This window comes from Drosophila novamexicana, unplaced genomic scaffold, assembly GCF_003285875.2.
Source record: "Drosophila novamexicana strain 15010-1031.04,08,12 unplaced genomic scaffold, DnovRS2.1 tig00000739-arrow-arrow-pilon, whole genome shotgun sequence".
NCBI lineage: Eukaryota > Metazoa > Arthropoda > Insecta > Diptera > Drosophilidae > Drosophila > Drosophila novamexicana.
The window spans coordinates 1794370-1807734 of record NW_020824819.1 but is presented as its reverse complement, the minus strand read 5'-3'; the positions used below and the strand labels follow the sequence as shown (position 1 = coordinate 1807734).

The window sequence follows — 13365 nt, the reverse complement described above, 5'->3', positions numbered from 1 at the left end:
TGATTGGATGTTGCTGCATAATTGTTGTACATAATATATATTTATATAATTCTTTTAATTTGTATAATTAATGCACGGGAAATATGCATACAATCAAATCAAAACTGAATGCATGCGTATGTGTGTGTGTGTGTGTGTTTGTGGAATTTGTAGCTTTCGATTCTGTGACATTTGCTGCAGGTATTCCGAATCAACAAAAGAACAGTATTTCTAATCCATATTATCGAATACAGCGTGTGCTCTGGATAGCTATTGCATCTAATCATCGCTCAGAAAGTCATCATCTAGATTTACATCTGTCGTATCTATGTTATCATCCAACGTAATGCCATCAATCTCCAGATCTAAATCATCGTCATCATCCTCACTAACAGCAACCGCGGCAGCCTTTGTGCTGCTTGTTGTTGTTGCTGTTGTTGTTGGCAAGGACATTGGAACAAACGCCGGCTTCTCCTTTTCCTCTAGCTGACCGGCACCGCTCTGATGCTCAGCAGCATGTAGTTCCTCAAGTGGATTTCGTTCGCTATTCAATGGCAGCTGTCCCGCCAGACGGGCTGGCACTTTGCGCGCTCGCTCCTCCTGCAGATGTTGCTCCACGCGCAACGCATCGCCCAGGCCCGGAAAGAGATTTGTATACTGCGTTGGATCGGCCAGAGATTGGCCTGCCTTCTCGTTGACCTTGCCCAGCTCCTCGCGCCAAAGTTCTACCACGCGCGACATTTGGCTGGGCAAATAAGTGCGCGCAAAGAAGGCTGCCTCGGGCAGACGATTTGTCTCGATGAGAATCTCTAGGCAGCGGTCCACATCGGAACGAAGAAAGGCGGATAGGAATGCAATATTATGGCGCCCTTGAGCGGAGCTGGTTGCACCTACCTCCTCCAGCATCTGTGCATCGCCTGAGGCAGTCGAGAGCAGCAGTAATCCACTAAAATCGTTTGCCTTCTGCATGCACTCCTTCACCAAGGCCATGTTGTTCTTGCGCGCCGCAACATCGGCCAGCTGGGACCATTTCTGTGAGTTCTCCGCCTCGCGCGCCAGTTTCAAAGCGATATCCAGCTCGCCAATTTGCAGCGCCAAATCGAATTTGTGGTCTGCATCGGTGGACACTTGCAGAGCCTGCTCCTTGAAACCCTGCTTCTCCAAGAAGTGCGCGACTCGCGTGCGATGCTCTTTCGGTATGGTGGGCAGCACAAGATCGGCGCGCTCAAAATCTCGACGCATCACAGCCGTCTGGTACTCCAGCACGGACAAGTGTAAGCAGAAGCTGATCACGTTCAGCTCTTTATCTCCCAAATACAAACGATTGTCCTTGGGAACATAGCCCAGCAAGTACATGGTTCGGTCCAAATGCGAAATGGTCACAATCTCTCCACCCACATAGTAGTTGATGCGATTCACGGAATTCGTGTAAATGAAGCAATCGCCTACCCAGAGACCAGTTTTGACCGACTCAGATACTTCGCCTGCGGATAAAAACGGGGAATACGAATTAGACTTGACATTTAAAGCAAATTTCAGAAAAACTATTTCTCAATATCAACTGAAATCCAGAGATTATCATAAGAAATTAGTTTCACATATTTTAAACATACCGAGCACATTAAAAGCGCTTTCTACGCCATCATCCTCCAGTCCCTCCTTTGTCTCCAGCGCATTGGCAATTTGTGCCGCATCCACGGCCAATATAAAGTAGGATTCATCGGTTGCCAGGCAAACAAGACTGCCGCTCTCATTCCAGAATACATTACGCGGTTGAACTTCAATGCGGCGCACTAACTGTAATGACTCCCAGTCGTAAAACGCCAAGCCCGACGAGGTCTTCACGCCAAAGTAGTAGCCGCCATAAATGCTCTCTGCGCCGTATTCGGGTGTGAAGCTTTTGCGCTCCTTGAAGTTCCGAAACAGACGCACAGTGCCATTGTTCTCACGAATAGCGTACTCATTGCTTTCCAAGGCCCAGACGAACTCTTGGGCCGAGCCAAAGGCCTTGTTTCTCAACGCCATAGACGTGTAGATTATGTATTCGCCATCACCACAAACCACCACAAAGCGGCCGTTGGGATTGTGTGCTATGGTCTGCGGATATATCTCGCACGCACCCATATCCTTTACGGCAACAGGCAGACGCTCGCCATCCTTAATCTCGGTGCCATCGGCAATTGTTTTCAGATTGACCTACAGGTGGAACTTATATCAAATACGTGTACAATTATTTAAAAATACCAATTACTTTTTACCTGTTGCATTTCGGAATGTTTGGCCCAAATGATTTTGCCGCCCACCACGTCCATAGACATGGCCGGTTCCTCGCGCCCGACCTTGATAATGATGGATCCCTCGTCGTATCCCAGGGCTACATTGTTGGTGCCACGCATGCTGGCAATGGTCCAGACGCGCTCAAAGCCATAGTTAAGACAGGTCTCCAGCCGATAGGTGCCGGAATGCCAAATGCGCACGGTACCATCTTCCGAGCCGGTCAGCAAAATGGGCAACTCAGGATGGAAACAAACTGCTGAAATGTTTTGTGCATGCCCCTCGAGTGTTTGTACACAGGTCTTGTTCTGATAGTCCCAGATCTTCACTAAGCGATCGTCGGCGCCAGAAATCAGATACGGCTTGTCGCCGCCGTGATAATAGTCTACACAATTGACGCCCTTCTCGTGCCCCTCCAGCGTAAAGTTGGCATAATTGGAACCCAGCTGCCACACCTTAACGGTGCGGTCCAAGGATGCGGAGGCAAAGGTGTTGTTATCCTTGGGATTGAACACAATCTGCATGACATAGTGCGTGTGGCCTTCAAAGGTTCGCTGGCCAGCCCACAGTTTCTCCCAGTTCCACAATTTGATAAGCATATCATCTACAAGATGATAAAATCATTATATGCTTGAATATAATACGTGGTCACATGGAAAACAGTTTTGATAAATGATATCTGCTTTAAGACTGTACAAATATATATATATATATCTGGAAAATAATCAAAAGCAATATTAAGGCTTTCTTTTGTTATACCCCTTTGCAAAATTGGATTAATTAAACCCTGTTTAGGCATACGAAATCTCAATAAACAACTACAACTTAACTAAACTCAATTAGGTCATCCCACTGTTTGTTTATGATTTTCTATAATACACGTATCTTATTTTAGAACTATTCAAAGTTATGTTATGAGTCAAAGCTTTGTTTTATGGCTGGGAAACATACCGCTGCTGGTCAGCACCAGGGGCTGTGTGGGATGCACGGCAATGCAGCGCAGGTAGTCCGAGTGCGCCTCGAAGGAGTGCACCTTCTCCAGTGTGTTGTAGTTGAAAACGCGTATTTGCATATCATCCGATCCGGTAATGATCCAATTCTTGCGCGCCACGAACCGAGCGCAACGCACAGGCACATCGCATACCTCGAAATCTTTGACCAATTGCTGGTTCTCATAATTCATGATGTGTACGTGGCCATTGTATAGGGCACACAACATCCATGGCTCGGCCGGATGCAGATCCACGCACTTGACACGGTCCGAGCGCGACGTCAGGCGACGCTTGATGTCCAATTTAAGGGGCATCTTTATATTGGCAGAGCTTAACGTTTTATAATATCCTACTACAGCTAATCAAAACCAAATCCACTGCGGCGAGATTGTAAAAAACTTGCTGCTTCTTCTGCCTCTTGTTAATGTGTCAGAGCTATGGGACAGTGTTGCCAACTGCCACGTACATTTGACAGCGGTGCATTTAGTGTTCGATTCGTCGTCTTGTGCAAGACTCGGTTTGGTACATGAAATCAACGAACCGACCAAAAACAAACACTATTAAATAATTATTATTTATACGACTTCAAATACATTTGGTTTTTTTAAAGTTACTAATATTACTCAATTAAATGTACTTTTTAATTTTCGCTGACTTGTGAAAATTAACGTATAAACATGGTGTACGCTCCAAGAAACAGTCTTCAATGCGATGTGGCAACGCTGCGGCTAAACGCTGACGTCTTCATCGGCATTTTAAGTTGCAATTGTTGCTCTGTAGAAAAGAAAGAGATATGCATTTATTACATTAGTTAAACATCTTAAACGTATTGTTAAATTAGATAGTAACCCTCATTAAGTTTAAAGTGCAAACATAATGTCGAGGCACCGTCAGTTTATAATGCTGATTATGCTCCTGTTGCTGGCACTTGTTGCCGCCAAATCGAAAATCTCCGCTGTGCAGGAGGACATAATAGACTACAAAGACTTCAAGAAACTACTGCGGACGAAGAACAACATGCTTGCCCTCTATGTATCCAGCGCCAAGGAGGCTGCTGCCGAGTTGAAGGTATTTCGGGAGACAGCAGAAGCGATACGCGGCACAGGAACTATGTTGTACGTGGATTGCTCCAATCAGGAGCGCAAGAAGCTCTGCAAGAAGCTTAAAGTAACGCCCACACCGTATACACTGCGCCACTACAAGGATGGGGACTACCACAAGGACTACGATCGTCAGCTGAGCGTAAGCTCCATGATAACATTTATGCGCGATCCAGCAGGTGATTTACCCTGGGAAGAGGACCCTGCCGGTGCGGATGTGTTGCACTTTAGTGACGCCGCCGCATTTAGCAAACACTTGCGCAAGGATATACGGCCCATGCTGGTCATGTTTCATGTGCCGTGGTGCGGCTTTTGCAAGCGCATGAAGCCGGACTACAGCAAAGCAGCTACCGAACTTAAGGCACAGGGTGGATATCTGTTGGCCGCCATGAATGTGGAGCGACAAGAAAATGCTCCAGTGCGCAAATTGTTTAATCTAACTGGTAAAGTTTATGAATACATTCCTTTAATAACAATATGTAAAACCTGAATACAATTTTTGCAGGTTTTCCTACATTAATTTACTTCGAGAATGGAAAAATGCGCATGACCTACGAGGGCGAGAATACCAAGGAGGCACTAGTAGCATTTATGCTAAATCCCAATGTGAAGCCAACGCCCAAGCCAAAGGAACCCGACTGGTCGGCTGATACCAACTCAGAAATTGTTCATCTCACTACGCAGGGCTTTGAGCCAGCGCTAAAGGATGAAAAATCCGTGCTGGTCATGTTCTATGCTCCCTGGTGCGGCCATTGCAAGCGCATGAAACCGGAGTACGAAAAAGCAGCGCTTGAGATGAAGCATAACAATGTGCCAGGAATGCTCGCCGCACTGGATGCCACTAAAGAGCCGACCATTGGCGAAAAATACAAGGTTAAGGGCTATCCAAGTGTAAAATACTTTTCCTATGGTGTTTACAAATTTGATGTGAATGTGCGCGAGGCTACCAAAATAGTCGAATTTATGCGAGATCCGAAAGAGCCACCACCACCGCCGCCGCCAGAGAAGAGCTGGGAGGAGGAGGATGAGAGCTCTGAGGTCCATTTTCTTAACGATGAAACCTTTAGCTCGACACTGAAACGCAAGAAGCACGCGCTTGTTATGTTTTATGCTCCATGTATGTATTTTACGTATACCGAATGAACTTTATTAATTCTCTGTTTTAGGGTGTGGTCACTGTAAGCACACAAAACCGGAATTTACGGCCGCCGCAAATGCGCTGCAAGATGATCCTCGAGTTGCCTTTGTTGCCGTCGACTGCACAAAACATGCTGCCCTTTGCGCCAAGTACAATGTGCGCGGGTATCCCACCTTAATATACTTCTCCTACCTCAAAACGCAGCTCGAATACAACGGCGGACGTACCAGCAAAGATTTCATAGCCTATATGAACAATCCGCCCAGCTCAAAGGACCATAGCGAACTGTGATGAGTGTAAACAATCAATCATTGATGGAATCTCCAACATAATCTGTATTAATTTTGTATTTACAATGCCCGCTTTATAATTCCTAGCAATAATTTTCTAACATGTTAACTGCCTTTCAAGTTGGTTCAAATTGATTTCACTTAATAACCAATCGGACAAACATAAAAGCTGATTTTTTGTTTTTAAATTATTCGGAGCTTCGGAGTGCCGAATGCAAATCCTTAATAAATTGTTCATAAAGCAAATTCTTATCAAATGCATCTATTAATAATTAGTAAGCTCTACTGACAAAGGAAACGCCAGTTTTATTGCTCCCATTTTCAATTTTGGTTGTATAAGAGTGTGGCTCGTATTTATTTTTACATGTGTGTGTTGTATGTATAATTTTAATAATTTCTGATAAGTTGTTTAAAAAGAAAACAAAGTTCTAAACTTAATCAGGGTTTTTGGTAAAATATATATATATGTAAATTTTTATACGTGTTGTACATGTATGTAGCTATGTATAATCGGTTTCTTTAGTGTGGCACACAAGATTCAACATTTTAAATGCCTCCAAGTTGCGAATGCTATTTTATTGCACATTTGCACAGTTGATGAAATAATTTGTTAAGTTCTAGAAACTGGATGATCGATCCCTAATTGTTCATTGCTTCTATATGTATGTACTTATAAATGATTTACAACATAAGATGATAAGGGGGCTGTATTGCTGTTGGTGTTTCTTGCTGTACCTTCTTTTCTATCATAATCATAATTCTTAATTGATCTCTGGACACTGTCAGGAGGAACTGCAGCTCTCAGCGTTCGGCCTCATTGTCGCTATTGAGCTTGCGCCTGTGACGGCTGAGACTTCCCAGCCAGCTGCCGCGTTGCTCATTGGCCGTATACTCATCGTTGATTATTGTAAAGCTGTTGAACATATCTTTCATCTTGATGGCACGTGAGCAGGCATAGTTTTTGGTCGCCACATACATTTTGGTAAGGAACTCGGGCATTTGCTTTTGCGTTACCCATGACTTGATGTTCTGCGGTATGGGTATGCCCGGATCATCGTAGTAGGTGAGCACAAAGTGCAGTCCCGGCTCGTGGAATCCACGGAATGGCTTAATGACCATTAGGCTCCAGTAGTCAGTGACTCGCACCTTTCCGGAAATGGCTGGATATGTAGTATGCTTGGCAGCGCGACTGCAGATAAATATCATCTTTTTGCTTTCATCCTTGTGATACCGTCGACAATATACATAGTCCCGATTGGCAAAAAGTCGTGGCCATTGCATTTCCCAGTAAATTAGATGCGAATTGCTACCGGGCACTGGATCCTCGCTAATTAGCTCCAGCCTGAGTGCCGTATCGTCCCACTGCCTACGATAATCCAGATCCGTTTGCACATGTAGAAAATCATCGGCGGTGATGTCATCAAAACGTGCATACACCTTGTATGAGTAGAGCGAGCCGTGCTCCTCCCGCCGCCAAATACTAAACTCATTCTTACTAAAGTACGGCTCCCAGTTGCGATCCTCCTGCGCCTGTATGCGTACTTGGCCCTGAGGCGCACGTCCATCCAGATCCAACGATTTATGACAGTTGCTGATGCTGGCCGTTTGCTCCTCCTTAATCGCCGACTGATCGCTTTTGGGTGGCAGTACGACAACGCCGCCCTTCTTACAGCGCTGATTACCCAACATACAATAGCAGTACTTCATCTTTTTTGCCTGGCAGCGATCGCATAGCTGATTGACAGGCAGCGTATTTATGAAGTCAATATCCCGCTGACACAAATCAAAGTTTGATAGCGCCAGCCGCTCCTTGGCCCAGTCAAAACCGTCGCTTCCCGGCCTCTTCATATTGAGTCCCATGATGCCCACGGCGCTCAGCACAAAGCCCCGCAGCGGCGGCTGCAGTTCGCTGCGGTAATAGGCGCGCCACAGTTGCTTTAGTCCTTGCGTTCCATAGACGGACTGGTAGAAGCTGAGCAGCTGTTGCAGGCGGCGCGAGCGTTGCGCGAATATTGATTCGCATTGATAGCTCCAGGCGCGCAGGGTTTCTCTCGATTGATTTTTAATGGCTGAAATGAAACGGTTTAGCAGCATGGCGACCGGCTAATTGATTGTATTTCTGCTGGGCTGTACTGCTCAGGTGGGGGGATGCAGCGGTGCTTGCATAACAATCGGACAGCGGCAGCGGCTGTACTGTTATTAATGTTGCCTGTTCCTCCGCTACAAATTTTGACACACACCTCCTGTCACATTTGTTGCCTTGCCTTTCAACTTGTATAATTTTGTTTTCGTGCCCTTTTAATTGTTGACAATTTTTATGTATATAATATGGATTCACGTCGTTGTTGCTTTGTTATCAAGGCGCTCACATTTTATGTTCAAAACGTGCAACCTGCAATTTGTATCGTTGTTCGAATGTGTGTTGGAAAAGTCGAAAATTGTGCAGCTCGAATTCTGAGCAGGGTAAGCTGTCCAGCCAGTAACAGTTTTTGTTGTTATTTTCTATTCGAATAAACCAAACAGTATGTTAATATATAATTTTCACGGTGACATTTTTTTTTCATATTTTTTTTTACGGTCTGACAGTGACAAACAGTTCTTAGCTTTAAATATAGTTTGCTAGAATTCCTACATAGCATTGGAGAAAATTATAAAACTTATAAAGAATATATTTTGTGCTTTGACAATGCGTTTATTATTGTTATTAATGTCAAGCATATAAATTCAACTACAAATAAATATCTGTATCAAATGTCGGGCAAGAGATAAGATTATATCGGAGTTATAACTAAAAAAGTTTATGGTTTATTAAGAAATAAAACATTAAAATGTGTCATATAAAATTCTGTTGATTTTTACATATGTACCTTGCTTGCTCAGTCTGTTGCTTAAAACCGATTTTTCACGTTGTGCAACACTGTTCTTCCGAAACTCGTGCTCCTGCACATTTGTGAATGTTATTGTCACAGCTACTTCGCATGTAATTTGTTTTGCTAAGTAAATGCGTTAAACATAAATAAAAAGTCACGCCATGTCCGCGCGACGGCAACGCATTAAGGCAACTGCCAATCTAACTCAAATCAAGCGCAAGCCGCGCAGAGGCGATACAGATCCGGAACCACGAGCTGAGCCCGAACCCCTCCCAACCGTTCTCACCAAGCAGGAGCATCTAGAAGAGGATGCCGCTGAAGTTGCTTTTAAAATGCCCGCTGCCAGTAGCGCAGGCCAATTGGATGATGTGTTTCATTCTGATTTGGAGGATAATGTGATTCAAATGGATTTGCAGAAGAGTTCGAGTGGATTCCCCATGTCACCCAGTAAGGCGCAGGCACGCCAGCGGTTGCGACCCACTCCTGTTTTTGGGCAGCGACGCAACAGCTTTGTGGGCTCGCCCCTGGCGGCAGATTTAGATGGTGACTATCAGTCACCTGGCACTCCAACAAGACGTGAGCGTTACCTAAGCGGATCATCAGTGAGTGGCGGGAGCGGGACGCCGCAGCAGGTACAGGCATCGCCCAAATACTTTCCAGGTGGTGTTATGAGTCCGGGCATGGGCCGCATACGCACCGAGTCCAGTTGTTCTGTTTACTCCGACAGTGGTGGAGGCGGCGCCAAACAGCGCAAAGGAGAGGGGGACAAGGCACAAACTCAGGCGCAGCAGCGCGTTAATGCAAAGCGAGATTTCGAGACGCGCTTTAACAAGGGCATACCCGATAAGTCGACATTCAAAATGTTTGACATGATCTTTTATAATCCCGAGAGCAATCCAATGGAGCAAAAGCCCGTTGTGACCACCATCAAGGCGGAGGCAAGTGGCAGCGCCAGCGTCAGCGACATCTCAGATGAGTCAAAGCCCACCTCGGCTGAGCTGCTGGAGACCAAAACGGAACCAGCATCAGCAACTGCAGCAATGCCGGTGCCACAACTAAAACTTGATGCTAATGGGGAGATGATAATAGACGAGAAAACCCTGGAGATTGAAACCACCGCCGAGGTGGAAGCGCGCAAGGTTTTGGCAAACTCGTCGCTGATTCTCATGGATGAAACAACCGGCGACAATGGATTTTATAAGCGGCATAAACGTACGCCCACCTGGACATCGGATGATACGGTGCGCTTCTATCGAAGTCTACAAATCATTGGCACCGATTTCTCCCTGATGTGCCAAATGTTTCCCAAGCGCACTCGACGCGATCTTAAGCTCAAGTACAAGCGCGAGGAGCGCATTAATGGGCAGCTAATTAATAAGGCGCTGCTCTACCCAAAAGCATTCAATATTCAGGAGCTCAAAGATCAACTCGAGCAGGAGGATCGCGAGCGGGCTGAGGCAGATCGCGAGTGGCAGGAAATCGTTACAGCTCAAGCGGAAAATACCAAAAAGGTTTATGAAATGGACAAACTAGACCATTCTTTTTTTTAAGCCTAATATCTTAGCTAACTTTTTAAACTGAAATCATTTTTATTGCAGCGCTCGAAGTCGCAACACAGCAAAGCGGCACGCACCCTCAGCGATGGCGATCTGGTGTACGAGAACGAGCACGTGACCAAGCAAAAGCTGGGCAAGCATGCGCTGGCCAAGCGCCGTGCTGCGTTAGATAGCCAAAGTGGAGCGGAAGCACCAAAGCGTAAGCGTCGACCCCTAAAACAGCAACTGGAACAGGATCAGGCGCAGCTGCGAAACGTCAAGCAAAAATTGCAGCAAAAGTTGCAGCAGAAGGTGCAGCAGCAAGAGAAAGAGCAGTTGGAGACGCAACAACCAGTTCCCGTGCACATTTTACGAGTGTTTCCTCCTGCTATTAAAAAAGAAAAGGAAATGGAAACGGAACAAATAAGCAGTGATCCTTTGATCGAGACCAAGGCTGAGCAGTTGCAACAGGAGCTTAACTCTTTGTTGGACGAGGGACAGAATGAGATCAACGACAAGTCCGGGTTGCGCGATCTGGACGATGCTGCGCTTAACTATGTGAGCGACGTGGACACGGTCACAGATAGCGAGACGGTTTATACTCCAGAGACGGACACAACATATATTGTTGATTTTATTTCGGAGACACCTGCGTTAGAAAGTCCCAACACGGCGAGTGTAAGCGAGCACGATATTGAACAAATACTGACCGAACTGTCGGAGGGCTCAATGGTGTTGGTGTCCTCGTTGGATGCAGAGCAGGAGGATCGCGTTATTAATGAAATATACATGTACGACCAACAAACGGGGGAGCTGTGTGAACATCCTCTGAAAATACCTGAGCATATTGTTCAGTGTATATTGAATGTTATGAGCTAGGCTAAAGTTGATTATATTCCTAATGTTAATTCGCTAGTTTTTAGTTTCTTGGTATTTGTTGATATATAACTTATTCAAATCAATAAAACTTCAAATAGTCAGACAGTCTGGCATCACTGTGATCCAGTGTTGGAAAACATTTCAAACTCGTCGTTGTGCAGCACACGACATTTGACAGTTCTCATCAGATATTGTTGTTGTTTTCAATAAGCATAATCCAGATTTTGCACAACCTGAGCAACTAAACATGGCCCAAGTTCCCTTGGCTATTGTGTCACACAAACGCCAGGTGTGCAGCTTGTATAAGCGAGCTGTGCGCAATCTGGAGGCGTGGTATGATCGTCGGTAAGTGTACGCTGCACCTTAATAGCAAACCGCTTGATTATATAATAAATTGTGTGCATCTTAATCCCAAATCCATGGCAATAGTGAAGTGTTCCGTTATCGGGCGGTGCAGATGCGTGCACGCTTTGATGAGAATCGCAACAAGGATCTGGCAGAGGGCATGCGCCTGCTAGCCTGCGGCCAAAAGGAGCTCTTTGAGACGAAACATTACCAGCCAAGAAACTGTAAGTGAAATAATGCCATCTATTAAAAGCTTGTAAAATCAATGATTTATATTTTGTATTGCAGTTGCTAATAGTGCTGGCGGTTGTGCGTTTGAGCGTGAGGTCATCCCACCAGATTGGCTGCTGGACTACTGGCATCCGTTGGAGAAGGCGCAATATCCAGAGTATTTTGCCAAACGCGAACAACGCAAGAAAGAATTTGTGGTCTGGTGGGAGAAGCAATATGGCAAGCCAGATCCCAAGGATTTGGGACACCATTAAACTAGCTTTAAAATAATGTAGTCAAATCCAATATTTGTCTCTGAAGTAAAAAAAAACCATTGGGCAAACACGAGCATATATTGGCTGTTAATAGAAATCGATCTATTATTTGAAATAATGAGAATTTACGAGCCATCAGCCCGATGGGCTGATTCATTATCTGATCGAACCATTCGCCAACCAATATAATATACGGTTCCAGTTAGTTACTTTCTAGCGTATTTATTTTAAACATAAATGGGATATATCTTAATGTTTTATGGTAGTGCTTGCTCTTAACAGAGTTTAGTTGTGAATTATGCATGTTTAAGTGTGTGCCTGCCTCAGTTGAGCTCATTGGCGTCTAAGCGTGGGCGCTTTTTGCTATTGTTGCCATTCGGGGTGCTGTTGGTATTGTTACTGCTCCCATCGTTGCCGTGCTCTCGTTTCCGTTGTAGCGTCTTTTTGTCCCACTGCTGTGTGAGGTACCTTAGTAGCACACACCTCTTATCCATCACAATCAGTTGAGCTTGTTCTTGCCCATCCTCTGTGGGTAAATAGACAGAGGCGCGCTTTTGCGACGTTCGTATGCCGTGATCGTTGCTCAGGTGTGTAAAATTGTTGGAATCGTGTATAGGTAAACCTTTAATGAAATCACTGACAGACATGCTTGTGCTTGTTGTTTTTATTACCCGTTCGTGTGCTTGATATGGTATCGATTCGGTTTCCAATTGCAAATTACAGCTCTAAAATTCGAACATATACACCCGTTGCCCAATTGTGCGTTGCTTTGCGAGCGTTTTGTTTGGTTCGTTTACAATTTAAATGTTCAATTTGTGTCAGATGGTGTGCTCTTAACAAAATGTAAATTTTTTGAGTGTCTTGTCTTTATGTTGTTGTTGTTGTTGGTTGGTGTTGAAATACAGTGTGACCGCATGCGCTCATAAAAATACTGACTGGAATATTACCAATTGGACAAATACCAAAACCCAACTTAACTCAAACATAAGTTATTGGGCTCTCATTTTTTTTTAATCAAGAAAAACAATCCAAAATATGTGTTGAGAACTGTGTAACGGTTTCCTTAATATAATGCTGTTATATTATTAGGCTATTGGGTAGCGCGTGCCAATTGCCTAACAAGTATTCGTATTTATATATAAATATACATATCTGTATAACTAACACACAATTACTTTATTGCCAATTTTTATAAAAGGGCCGACAGACATATTCACATCACCGAAAGTACTAATGCAACTAACTGTTAACAGATATTTTTTTATTATTTTTAGTTTTCAAGTAAGATTCGCCTGCGTTTGGTGTAAAAGAACAAACACAAACGCATATGCATATATATACATTCCACACATGCATACATAACTTTGTAAATGTGTACATATGTAAATGCATACGTACAAATATAATATTGATAACATTTCCAACACTATTTAATACATACATATATGTGACAATTGTCACCAAAGCGTTCAAAGATG

General features: G+C 44.4%; 6 protein-coding genes across 6 annotated transcripts; 3 read left to right on the top strand and 3 right to left on the bottom strand.

The window, feature by feature from the left end:
• Nucleotides 1-6: 6 nt before the first annotated feature.
• Nucleotides 7-3663, bottom strand: LOC115763364 (coatomer subunit beta'). Its single transcript, XM_030705892.1, has 4 exons — nucleotides 3205-3663; nucleotides 2238-2857; nucleotides 1593-2175; nucleotides 7-1463 (listed from the first exon to the last, which is right to left on the bottom strand). The coding sequence occupies exons 1-4, from the start codon at nucleotides 3557-3559 to the stop codon at nucleotides 259-261; spliced, it is 2763 nt and encodes a 920-aa protein (XP_030561752.1). The 5' UTR covers nucleotides 3560-3663; the 3' UTR covers nucleotides 7-258.
• Nucleotides 3664-3983: 320 nt separating this feature from the next.
• LOC115763510 (protein disulfide-isomerase A5) lies at nucleotides 3984-5946 on the top strand. The gene is made up of 3 exons (XM_030706107.1): nucleotides 3984-4788; nucleotides 4851-5462; nucleotides 5512-5946. The coding sequence occupies exons 1-3, from the start codon at nucleotides 4122-4124 to the stop codon at nucleotides 5772-5774; spliced, it is 1542 nt and encodes a 513-aa protein (XP_030561967.1). The 5' UTR covers nucleotides 3984-4121; the 3' UTR covers nucleotides 5775-5946.
• Nucleotides 5947-6137: 191 nt separating this feature from the next.
• LOC115763511 (stAR-related lipid transfer protein 7, mitochondrial) lies at nucleotides 6138-8305 on the bottom strand. Its single transcript, XM_030706108.1, has one exon. It carries the CDS (start codon nucleotides 7865-7867, stop codon nucleotides 6575-6577), a length of 1293 nt encoding a protein of 430 aa, XP_030561968.1. The 5' UTR covers nucleotides 7868-8305; the 3' UTR covers nucleotides 6138-6574.
• A 128-nt stretch (nucleotides 8306-8433) lies between these two features.
• On the top strand, nucleotides 8434-11161 carry LOC115763509 (transcription factor TFIIIB component B'' homolog). Its single transcript, XM_030706106.1, has 2 exons — nucleotides 8434-10154; nucleotides 10242-11161. Exons 1-2 carry the CDS (start codon nucleotides 8805-8807, stop codon nucleotides 11055-11057), a joined length of 2166 nt encoding a protein of 721 aa, XP_030561966.1. The 5' UTR covers nucleotides 8434-8804; the 3' UTR covers nucleotides 11058-11161.
• A 73-nt stretch (nucleotides 11162-11234) lies between these two features.
• LOC115763513 (NADH dehydrogenase [ubiquinone] 1 beta subcomplex subunit 9) lies at nucleotides 11235-11980 on the top strand. The gene is made up of 3 exons (XM_030706111.1): nucleotides 11235-11402; nucleotides 11487-11626; nucleotides 11691-11980. The coding sequence occupies exons 1-3, from the start codon at nucleotides 11305-11307 to the stop codon at nucleotides 11885-11887; spliced, it is 435 nt and encodes a 144-aa protein (XP_030561971.1). The 5' UTR covers nucleotides 11235-11304; the 3' UTR covers nucleotides 11888-11980.
• Nucleotides 11981-12099: 119 nt separating this feature from the next.
• LOC115763514 (DET1- and DDB1-associated protein 1) lies at nucleotides 12100-12903 on the bottom strand. The gene has a single exon (XM_030706112.1). The coding sequence runs from the start codon at nucleotides 12532-12534 to the stop codon at nucleotides 12211-12213; it is 324 nt and encodes a 107-aa protein (XP_030561972.1). The 5' UTR covers nucleotides 12535-12903; the 3' UTR covers nucleotides 12100-12210.
• Nucleotides 12904-13365: the final 462 nt, after the last annotated feature.

Coding starts and splice junctions, on each gene's coding strand:
- LOC115763364 (XM_030705892.1), bottom strand. CDS start 3,559: ATGCCCCTTAAATTGGACATCAAGCGTCGCCTGACGTCGCGCTCGGAC. Junction 2,858..3,204: donor CCTGGTGCTGACCAGCAGCG/GTATGTTTCCCA, acceptor ATCATCTTGTAG/ATGATATGCTTATCAAATTG. Junction 2,176..2,237: donor AACATTCCGAAATGCAACAG/GTAAAAAGTAAT, acceptor TTCCACCTGTAG/GTCAATCTGAAAACAATTGC.
- LOC115763510 (XM_030706107.1), top strand. CDS start 4,122: ATGTCGAGGCACCGTCAGTTTATAATGCTGATTATGCTCCTGTTGCTG. Junction 4,789..4,850: donor CAAATTGTTTAATCTAACTG/GTAAAGTTTATG, acceptor CAATTTTTGCAG/GTTTTCCTACATTAATTTAC. Junction 5,463..5,511: donor TGTTATGTTTTATGCTCCAT/GTATGTATTTTA, acceptor TCTCTGTTTTAG/GGTGTGGTCACTGTAAGCAC.
- LOC115763511 (XM_030706108.1), bottom strand. CDS start 7,867: ATGCTGCTAAACCGTTTCATTTCAGCCATTAAAAATCAATCGAGAGAA.
- LOC115763509 (XM_030706106.1), top strand. CDS start 8,805: ATGTCCGCGCGACGGCAACGCATTAAGGCAACTGCCAATCTAACTCAA. Junction 10,155..10,241: donor AAGCGGAAAATACCAAAAAG/GTTTATGAAATG, acceptor TTTTTATTGCAG/CGCTCGAAGTCGCAACACAG.
- LOC115763513 (XM_030706111.1), top strand. CDS start 11,305: ATGGCCCAAGTTCCCTTGGCTATTGTGTCACACAAACGCCAGGTGTGC. Junction 11,403..11,486: donor GAGGCGTGGTATGATCGTCG/GTAAGTGTACGC, acceptor CCATGGCAATAG/TGAAGTGTTCCGTTATCGGG. Junction 11,627..11,690: donor ACATTACCAGCCAAGAAACT/GTAAGTGAAATA, acceptor TTTGTATTGCAG/TTGCTAATAGTGCTGGCGGT.
- LOC115763514 (XM_030706112.1), bottom strand. CDS start 12,534: ATGTCTGTCAGTGATTTCATTAAAGGTTTACCTATACACGATTCCAAC.